At 40.0% G+C, this 10,624-nt stretch overlaps 2 protein-coding genes across 2 annotated transcripts; both read left to right on the top strand.

Annotated features, from left to right (window-relative positions):
* Positions 1-195: 195 nt before the first annotated feature.
* On the top strand, positions 196-1,591 carry LOC130725772 (uncharacterized). Its single transcript, XM_057576963.1, has 3 exons — positions 196-422; positions 513-823; positions 1,353-1,591. Exons 1-3 carry the CDS (start codon positions 295-297, stop codon positions 1,589-1,591), a joined length of 678 nt encoding a protein of 225 aa, XP_057432946.1. The 5' UTR covers positions 196-294.
* Positions 1,592-5,963: 4,372 nt separating this feature from the next.
* On the top strand, positions 5,964-10,621 carry LOC130726028 (OPA3-like protein). Its single transcript, XM_057577235.1, has 4 exons — positions 5,964-6,343; positions 8,296-8,430; positions 8,868-8,954; positions 10,114-10,621. Exons 1-4 carry the CDS (start codon positions 6,215-6,217, stop codon positions 10,270-10,272), a joined length of 510 nt encoding a protein of 169 aa, XP_057433218.1. The 5' UTR covers positions 5,964-6,214; the 3' UTR covers positions 10,273-10,621.
* The last annotated feature ends 3 nt before the right edge of the window (positions 10,622-10,624 follow it).

Genomic DNA, 10,624 nt, shown 5'->3' with positions numbered 1-10,624 from the left:
GATGACTACATTTGGGCATTGGAGTGTATGAAGTCTCTGATTTCCGACCAATCCAGGTTGCCTAGAGTGATTGTGACGGACAGAGATCTTGCCTTATTGAGTGCTGCTTCACAAAGCCTTCCCACCACCACCCATTTACTATGCTTGTGGCACATCAACAAGTGTGTTTTGGCAAAGTGCAAAGAGTATGTTGGCACGGATGATTTTGCTCAAGAGGTTATGGACAAGTAGGCCGAATTGGTAGATGCTCCAACAGTTCCAGAATTTGAAGCTCATTGGATTGAATTGTTTAACATGTGCAAGCATAGACACAAGTTGAAATTTGCCACTTATTGTTCTACTACATGGTTGGTCCACAAGCAGAAATTTGCCAAGGCATGGACAAATCATGTGATGCATTTTGGAACAACAACAAGTAACAGGTACAAAAATTATGTTATGACTTGTTATATGTATTTCATTTCATAGATTATTACAATATTAATTCTTACATGTGCGTTGTTGGTTTGCAGGGCTGAAGGTGCACATGCCAGCTTGAAGTTGATGTTGCGGAACAGTAAGGGTGACCTGGCCACATCATGGGATGCGTCGCATAGTTTGACCACCAATCGTCACACTGAGATAGTAGCATCGTTTGAGCGCAGTATGAATAAAATTGATCACCTTTTCAAGACCCCTTTCTACACAAATATTAGGGGATTTGTGTCAATCAAATGCCTGAAACTCATTGATGCTGAACTGACAAGAATGCGAGCCTGCGGCGGCAGATGCGATTGCTTATTGAGAGAGACTCATGGACTACCTTGCGGTTGTCAACTTGCAGGTTACCGGTCAACCACTTTCCTGTCAACTACTTCCAATTATTTATATTTGTGATTCAATGTAACATGTATGTGAACTTGCATATTATGAGAGGATTCCGTACGAGGCCATTCATCCATTCTGGAAGAGCCTAAGTTGGGAGCATGTACCTGTTGTAGATACTGGCAGCTCAGATATTTGCGGACTAAACCATGGAGAGATGCACCCAGAAGTTGAGGCACTGACACGTTATTTCCATTCTTTGGTTACTGGAGGGCAGAGTATGGTAAGGAGGAAGCTTCAGGCGATATATTGTCCTGAAAGGAGTACACTATGTACTCCTGAGCTTCGGATAAAGTCCAACCGCACTGCTAAGTTGAAGGAGAGCAAACAACCCAAGGGTCGAGCAATAGGATCCTTGACTCGTGATCCTTCAGCGTTTGAACTTACTGACAAGAAGATTAAAGAGGAAAAGAAGTCTTCACAACCAGCAAAGAGGAAGAAGCGTGTGAAGAAGTCTGATACAAGCCATTTCATGTGTAACTTTCCAGCCTTTCTCCATCCATATATTGACACAGTTACAGATGTTGAGGATGATGGTAACTGTGGCTATAGATCCATTGCTGCATTACTGGGACATTCCGCCGGTCAGGACGGTTGGCCTTGGGTTAGGGCTTCATTGATACAAGAACTTGAGCTCCGCCTCCACGAGCTCCGCCTCCACGGGGTCTGCCTCCACGAGCTCTGCCTCCACGAGCTCTGCCTCCCGCAGCTGCGGCTCCTCGAATAGCAGAAAAGGCAACTCCCTAGGTACCAACGAAGGAACTCCGTCGAAAGAGATCGACCGCCCTCTCCGTGAGGATTCGGGGCTGTGTCCCTGGAGCAAGAGCACCTGGCACCTCCAGGGACTGCTCCAACAACTCCACACCCCTACGTATGGCAGACTGCATAAAAATAATATACAAAAATAATTTCATTAACAAAAATCACAATTGAATGAATAAAAATAATATACAAGTTTAGAATCCAAACTTACCACGACACTAAGCTCCTCCCTCCTATCCTCAGGGATGATGAACACATGGGACACTCTGCTATACCACCTCATGTAACCCTCCACCGCCTCTCCCGGATATGTAGCAGGTATCCCCTGAGGGCGGAGGTGCGGCTCAAACTCAGCATAGGCAGCATCTGTGGTCTCAGCAAGGGACCCCGTCGTCTGGATCTCAGAGGGGTGTCGAGGGATGTCCTGTATGAAGCCAAACTGGCGCATAACCCGCTCTGGTAGATGTCGGCTCACAGACCGGCCGTAAGGTGTCCTGATGTAGCCGGAATAGAGGGCCCTGGGATCCCGCGGTCGAACATCTCGATGGTCCTCAAAAGGGGTCCATGTGATATCATCCACTGTAAGCTCATCGAGCATGACTCGTCTCTCATCGAGTCCGGAATACGCGATCCGAGACGTGGACCACCGCTGCGCCCTAGGCTGGTCCTGTGTGTAGCCGGGGACCTCCGTCCTGATAATGACGCTGCTGGATATGTACTCGTACGCCCATGACAGCAAGAGAGAGGTGAACCCACCGATCTGCACTGTCTTCCTGCGGGAAGCACGACTCAGCTGTTCGTACAACGATGCCAGTGCAATCGCACCCCACGCGTACTCCGACACGCGACCGAGGTCCTCAAGCATCTCGATCCAGTAGACAGTAGTGTGGTAACCACCACTCTTGCTGGCAAAGAAGGTGGCACCAAGCTGGTTCACCAGCCAGATCCTAGCAGCATCCTCATAGCGTCCCTCTACAATGAAATGAATTAAGTTAACAGTTATTAATAATACGCTAAAAATAAATACAACTTAATAAAGTAATGATTAAGACATACCATCCATAGCAGACGTGTACATGGTCTTCAGAGTAATGAACCGAATGTTCTGGCCACCCGCTGCCTCAAACTCAAGCAGATAATCAGCAACAGATCCTCCCAGGAGCTGGGCGCAGAGCGCTGCAACCTCATCTCGCTCCCCTCTGCCCGGAGTGTAGAACCTCGACCCTGTGGGAAGATGGAGAAGAGCCGACACATCGTCCAGGGTGATAGTCATCTCCCCGAACGGCATGTGGAAGCTACTCGTCTCCTCATGCCATCTCTCAACAAGGGCCAGTATGACAGCTGGGTCTGTCTCCGGTAACCCGCACCAAGGCAGGTGATACAAACTCGTCTGCTGCAGCAGCTGTCGCACATGTGTGTGGGCCTCTGAATCACCATCACAGGGGAGGTTCCATACCTTCCCCCCAACAGTGGCCACCCTCAATGTCCGACGATCCACGTACCGCGGGTCTGTGCGAAGAAGTGCCTGCCACGTCCAAGGAGCCTTGTGGTCAGGATAATGCGCAAGAAGCGAAAGATCCTCAGGCCCCCCGGGAAACGGTGCCACCCTCTGGATGAGGTCGTCATCCGCACCGCCCTCTGGCACCACATCAGCAGCATCAATCTCCTCCTGGAGAATAAGAGGCTCCTCCTCCTCACCACTGGCCTCAGAAGCAGTCTCAGAAGCAGACTCCTCGCCACTGGGCTCCGAAGAAGACTGCTCGCCAGATGTCTCCTCAAGAGGTAACTCAACCATCGGAGAGACCGGAGTAGGATGAGGCTGAGGCTTAGCCGGAGTACCTGACGGAGCTGTAGCAGATGGACCACCTGACGGAGCTGTAGCAGACGGACACGGAGACGGAGCCCCGGCCGGAGTAGCAGACGGAGACGGAGACGGGGCCGAAGCCTCAACCGCCTGACTAGCTGCTCGATGGTCGCCACGCCGCGTAGAAGCATGCAAGCGCTCGTGGCGATCCTCTGCATCATCGACTGTAGAAGATCGAGACCTCTTCCTCCCGCCCTTCATTCTTTTATGAAAAGCAAACAAATTTAACATCAAATTACAACTTGAACAACTTTAACAGTTACAACTTGTACAAACATCTCTCATATAGCAACAAACATCTCTCATATAGAAATAAACATCTCTCATATAGCATCAACACCCTTTCTAATTTGTCAATCTAGATAACTAAAATGCAACATTAAGGAAGTTCCCTAGTTCTAATAAGCCGATACCATCAACACCCTTTCCCAGTGTCATGACACTAAAATATTTGAAAATTTGTACAAAATATTCAGCCCAATAGATGGAGGAAAACTAAAAAAAACTGGCTTAAAAAAACTGCCTTAAACTGGTTTACAATCGGGAAATGTTTTCCCATTACAGAATCGGAAAAACATTTACCATTACAGAATCGGAAAATGTTTTTCCGATTTTACAGTAACCCAGAAACCAGAACTGGAAACGACCCACTCGTGCCCATGACCGTTTCATGCCATTTCAGTCAATAAAACCTACCTCTAATCAATAATCAACTACCCTAGTGTTCAACATTCACCTAATAATTCATCAACTACCTCTAATCATCAATCAATGTGAGAGAATCAATAAAAATCAAACTTACCTTTTGAATGTAATGGAATGGGAGTTCCGGTGCTTTGAGGAAGCTTTGATGATGATGGGACCGAAGCTTGGAGTGGTGGAACGCAAGTTTGGGAGAGATTTGAAGAGGGAGTGATTTGGGGAGGGAAATGGGTTTTGAAAATTATGTTTCAAAACCTATCTGATGCTGTTATATCAATACGAATCGGTAAATGATAAACCGATACGTATCGGAAAATCATTTATCGATATTAATCCTGAGGGTTTCCGGTAATTTCCCCACTTTAAGTGGGGCGGGAAGCCTAAGGGCTGGGGTGTTAAACCCAATTCCCCATTGTCTACGAGGCATGTGCCCGGGCGATATATGCTTCCTCGTATTTCGTTCGTTCCTTTTTCTTTAATATATGTCAGTGCGTTCTTCGTGGAAACGATGAGTTTATTTGGAGATGCTACATACCCAAAATAAATGAGAAATATTCGTGGAAGTTTGAATAATATCATATCCTATGAAAAAAAAATGATATGTGAAAGTGGTAAAAGTTGAGAACATATGAGTTAGAGAGATAAAGATTTAGAAATCAACATTGGTAGGGTCTAATTTATCTTTGTAATGTATTTAAAAAAATGTGTTTGTTGTGGTACCTTAAGCCAGATTAGGGTATAATACCCAAAATGAGTTGGTTCAATAATAAAAACTCATGTATCGATTAAAATTTTGATTTTGTCATAGTAATGCATTGTTCCATTCTTAGAGACATGAGATATGCAAGTTTTGTTTTCCGAGCTTTGTTCATCCATTAACCATGATCATTTTACGTGCATCTCCAACACCATCATTTGTTTCTACCACTCGTCCATTTTTCATTAAAAAATAAATTTTATGAGATAAAGTCAATTGACAAGTGAAGTAAAATCTAAAGATGTAGCATATACCTTTAATAATATGATAATAATCTATTAAATTACCTAATCCGGGTACCACGCAAAAAAAAAAAATTCAGAATACCACATAATTTACCTTAAAAAAATGTCAAAGTTCGACAAACAGTTTATTATTTTATTATTTCTTTTACTTTATCTATACTTTTAGTTACAAATCATGAATTTTTGTTTTTTAGTATTTCTTAGATGACACCGAAAAGACTCTTATAAATAATGTGTTGTCCAATAATTCATCAATATTATTTAGAAAACCAAACCAGTCACGGGTTCAATTGAGACACTAGTTCAAGGTTCAAAATCATTTGAGATTGAACCGGTAGTAATTAAATAATAATATTATTCAAATTTATAATAATATGTATTATATTTGCACAAAGATATTAATAAATTTAAACTAAGTAAATTGAACATTATTATAGATTTTTCATCTTAAATCATTTACATGATTAAAAAAATCATAAATTGTTAGATAATTTTTTAAAAATAAAATAACGAAGAAAAAAAATTAACCGATTCAATCCGGTTTTCACTACCGGTTCAATCTTGTTCTGGAATAAGTTGGTTTTTTCACCAGACAGATGTGGTCATCCTAAAAGTTCCCAATTAGACCGGTTGAATCTGTAGTTCCGGCCCAATTCTTTATGTAAATAATTTTTCTTTCAAATTCTTTCATACCAAACAACTTAAATAATCACCTCACTTTAGATTCTCTTCCTTTTCATTCCTCTCATTTTCTTTCCCTTAGCATAAACTACTCCACCTTTAGTAAGCAACCAAACAGCGGCTAATAGGTCCAACCAGCGAACCTTTTCGTTCTTCTTCTTCTTCTTCTTCCTCTTTGTATTCAACTTGTTCTTCTCTCTTCCCAACAAACCACACTCAAAACTCGTCCCTCTTATTTATCATCGTATCCATTTGGTGTTAACTGTAGTTAAGGTACCACACATTCAAATACACAACACACGACACACATAAGCATTGTTAATAACATAACAGCGAGCAATGGTTCTGCCACTTTTGAAACTTGGAACGTTGTTAGTCAAAACCCTCAGCAAACCAGTTGCTAGTAGGCTCAAGCAGCAAGCTGCACTTCACCCTAGGTTCCGACAACTCATCATTAACATGGCCCAGGTTCGTTCCCTTTCTTATTCTCATTTTTCCATTCCGTACACGCATTGGATTTTTGTTTTAATTTGGTTTCAATGATGGGCTTTTGTTTTGATCACACCCAAAATTGAATGATGGGGTTTCATTTTTATTTACAAATGGATTTGTTATTGCATTTACAAATGATTTTCATTTCAAATGAATGATACCACATTCTTTGTTTTTTCCAATTCCATTGAATTCCTGAAAAGAAAAGGTTTGTCTTTTGTTGCCCCCTGTATTTGTAGCTGAGTAGTGAAAGGTGTGGTTTAGGCATTGTGAGGCAAGGCCAAAGAAGCTGTTAAGAACTCGTTCTGGTTAAAAGGGTTTAGATAGATTTTGATTGATGTTACATGGATAAGTGTACTGTTAGATTTTAAGGAATAAAACTGTTGATTATATTATGAATAAATGCACCTTCAAAAGGGGAAGGAAAACAAGAAGCGAAGAATTATTCAATAGATGCAAATTATGGTGATGAGGTCAAATCTGTCTGATATATTCATTGGTTTGTATAGTCAGTATGTAGTAAATACTTTGCCTTACCATATTCAGTGCTGAAACGAGTTCCTTGTCCTGTGATAACAATTTAACAAAATGATGCCAGTATGACATTGGTTCTTCAACTGTGTTAGTGATTCATGGGACCAAGAATAAAAGAATGAAAAGAAAACATGGATTGGATACACTCAGCAGAATAACGTAAAATATAAAGAAATGAGGCAAAGCAATTAGAATAGTTACATAATTGGTTAGGTAGTTAAATTTGTTAAAAGCAAGGGCTTAGCTTAAATTGTAAGAGGATTAGAAGAGGCAGGGATTCAAATTTGTTTCTCTCTGCATGAGCAATCTAACCAATTTGATCGTTCTTGCCAAGCTTTGGATTCATTGATATTGAAGAAGGATTCAGAGTCTCCGTCCTATTGTGTCCTAGCTTTCAACTTATTTGGCCTTAAATTTGCTGTCTTCTTCCGCCTCAAGGCTAATATGTTTGTTTTCTTCATCCACTTATCCTACAATTGCCGAATTCCTCCTATGCAATCCACATTCTTCCAAACCTCTACCATGTTACAAACTACTGCGCCACATTATCGCAAACTGTCTTCCTCAAAAACTTACCAACTTCCCCGAAGCTTCTGTCCCCAGTTCCATATTGTCCCTAATAAGAGTTCTGACAAGTTGAACCAAACTTCATTGCATTTGATTGTTATTAAAACATGGACCATAATAGAACAATCAAATTATTCTTAAACACTGCATCTCAGGCATTTTTTTGCCTATCAGAACTTTAATGATGCTTTATGGCCTGTTTTAAGCATTGATTTCTGCTCCTCTTGGAGGACAAAAGAACTCCACATTGACTAGAGATATGGCCAAAGAAGTATTTGTACTAGGGTTGGGCAATCCCCCACTCATGAGCTAGCTTTTGGGTTAGAGTTAGACTTAGTCCAAATTTGAAGATGGTGTTAGAGTCTGTCCAGGGATGACAAAAAAAAGAGGATTAGACTTGCAGCCTTTGAGACCCAAGACACAGCCTAGGCAAATGAAAAAATGAATACAGTCCTATGGCTTCTGTGGCAACTTGACGTATTGACCCAGGTTGGAGATTGGAGACAAGTTACAGCATGCCCCAAAGAAAAGCTAGCCCAGTTGACTTGAGGGGGAGTGTTGGAGGACAAAAGATGCCCCACATTAACTAGCGATATGACTAAAGAAATCCACATAAAAGAGGTTCGGATAATCATAACCCCGGAGCTAACTTTAGGGGTAGGGTTAAGCCTAACCTGAATTTAAAGAAATTCACTGTGGCAAATCCTATTTGAGTTTGGTATAACTAAGTTTTAGAGATAGGTCATTTTCAGGATTAGTTATATGCCGTTTGTACATTGACTTTTGGATGTATATGAGAAATTTTAACATTTTTATTTTTGAAACAGGCTAATCATCAAGTCTCAACAAAAATGCAAAGGCGCATCTATGGTCATGCAACAGATGTTGAGATTCGCCCTTTGAATGAGGAGAAAGCTGTTCAAGCTGCTGTAGACCTTATTGGAGAACTCTTTGTCTTCTCGGTAATATGGATTTAAATGTGGAATTGGCTAAAGATATATAGAAATGGGAAATTGATAGCTTCATCAATTACTTTTTTATAGTAAACTTAGTTTATACTTTCTCTTGAAAAACAAAATGCTTATGAAAGTATTTGCGTATGAGTTTTTGTCTTTGAAGTTAAGGATCTCCATGGTATCTTAAATAATGGTTCTGGAGAATTTACCTTTTTGAGAATATAACATAAGTTTTTAAGGATATAAAATCCTTGATAAGCGAGAACCCCCTCGGCCCCCCTGAATAAAAAAAAAGAGAGACCCCTGATGGGAACTTTCTAACCCTAAGACACTAGACATGAGAATCAATATAATTTTTATATCTTTGTATCCTTAAAACTTGTGTGCATTTCACATGCCTTGTCCTAATTGTTTGTTTCTGTGTAAATGTGCTATATTCATAGGTTGCAGGAGTTCTTGTGGTCTTTGAGGTACAAAGAAGTGCTAGATCTGAAGCACGAAAGGAGGAGATACGAAAGCAAGAGCTAGGGGTAATTTCAAAATCATCATCTAGTACAAATTACACATTCATCTGACATAATGTGTTAGTTTCAGAGTTTTCAAGTTTTCTTTCTCTTTCTTTAGTTGTTTATCTCTTCCAGTCCTCGTTTTCAAAATTGCTCTATCCTTTATTTATATATTATTTCCTCTCAAATTAAATTATCTTATCATGCTTCCTAAGTTCCTATACTAAACATTTTCTGATACATAATATGTTTTACCAATGTCATATATGTTGTAGTTCTTTGCTTAATCAACGTCCTCAATATGTACATATTATTTTTTTTACTGGAAATCCTGACCAAATTGAATAGATGAAGAATTTATAGCAAATTAGCAATATTGTTATTGCTGTGAAAACATCACCACTTTATGATGAAGATAAAAAGCATCCGGTGGCTCATGTAGTCCCAATATTTGGTTTTAAGTACCCTTAACAATTTAGATGAGCACATAACAATGCGGTGCAAGTTCTAACCTAGATATTTGTAGTTTTACTTGTATGGCATAGGTCGAAGCAGTAGAACAGTTTGCCTAGGATGACTTATGAATCAAAAGTTAATTTGTAGAGAAGTTGAACAGAGGTTATGATGCATATGGTTTCATATTTGAAGATAGCAGGATACTTGGTTACCATTTTTTCAGCTTTTGATTAGTTCAATACTCCAATCACTATATTTCCTATTTGCTGCCATCAATTCCTATCTATGTTATTGTTGCCCAAAGGTTCCATAATGCTTGGTGGTGTATTTTATATTCTTAATTTAAAAACTCTATTTGAGATGGTTAAATTGACAATCATGCTGAATCTGGGAATTGAAACTTCTATCTATAAGTAAGCCAGTCCCTCTACCTCTTCCACATGCTGGTATGCCTTGCTTGTGCTAGACCATTTGTAAAAAGCTACTCAGGGCTGTAACAAGGTTGTTGTCTATGGGTTGTGTGTTAGAATGGATACCGTTACTGCAGTTCTATAGAGTAAAGAAAAAGTGGTTTATGCTTATCATCCATGACATTGACCTCGTTCTAGCATTTAAAATCATTGTAAACAACTTTGTAAATTCATTGTTATTGGTTCCAATTTCAGGCTGAGAAAAGTTTATTGGTCTTAGTTTCATACTTAAGTCATCATTGTTCATTCTTCTTTAGGCTATGAAGCAAAAGAGTGAGGACTTGGCACAAGAGGTAGAACTTCTTAAGCATAGACTTCAAGAAATTGAACAGATGGCCAGGGGACGAGGACTTGCTGGTGTTCTAAATTTCAGACAGGGTAATACAGAAAATGCAAAGACAGAGAAACCTGCTTGATCTAATGAAGACGATATATTTTTCACATTTTTTCATTTATCCTTGGGATAAATGCACAATTTCTGATTCATTTGAGGGTCTCTTCAGCAAGAGCAAATTATTTTTTTCACTACATTAATCGGCTTTTAGTTTCAAATTTGAAATCCTCTATTTGTATTGAGGATATATCGCTGATTGAAATTCTTGTTGTATTAGCCAAAATAAGCTGCAAGAGACTAATTTATGGTGACAAAGATGTAACGCATTAGATGAGCGGAAAATGCATCAGGTCAAAATTTACCATTTTCCTTATGTACATTTTTATTCCTTTGGAAAACACAATATTTTTCCCCATAATCGCTCTATCACACAC

The sequence above is a fragment of the Lotus japonicus genome, chromosome 6, assembly GCF_012489685.1.
Source record: "Lotus japonicus ecotype B-129 chromosome 6, LjGifu_v1.2".
NCBI classification, from domain to species: domain Eukaryota; kingdom Viridiplantae; phylum Streptophyta; class Magnoliopsida; order Fabales; family Fabaceae; genus Lotus; species Lotus japonicus.
The sequence above is the reverse complement of the archived record's forward strand: the minus strand, read 5'-3'. Positions and strand labels throughout refer to the sequence as shown.

Coding starts and splice junctions, on each gene's coding strand:
- LOC130725772 (XM_057576963.1), top strand. CDS start 295: ATGTGCAAGCATAGACACAAGTTGAAATTTGCCACTTATTGTTCTACT. Junction 423..512: donor GGAACAACAACAAGTAACAG/GTACAAAAATTA, acceptor GTTGGTTTGCAG/GGCTGAAGGTGCACATGCCA. Junction 824..1,352: donor TTGCGGTTGTCAACTTGCAG/GTTACCGGTCAA, acceptor GTAACTTTCCAG/CCTTTCTCCATCCATATATT.
- LOC130726028 (XM_057577235.1), top strand. CDS start 6,215: ATGGTTCTGCCACTTTTGAAACTTGGAACGTTGTTAGTCAAAACCCTC. Junction 8,431..8,867: donor GAGAACTCTTTGTCTTCTCG/GTAATATGGATT, acceptor CTATATTCATAG/GTTGCAGGAGTTCTTGTGGT. Junction 8,955..10,113: donor TACGAAAGCAAGAGCTAGGG/GTAATTTCAAAA, acceptor ATTCTTCTTTAG/GCTATGAAGCAAAAGAGTGA.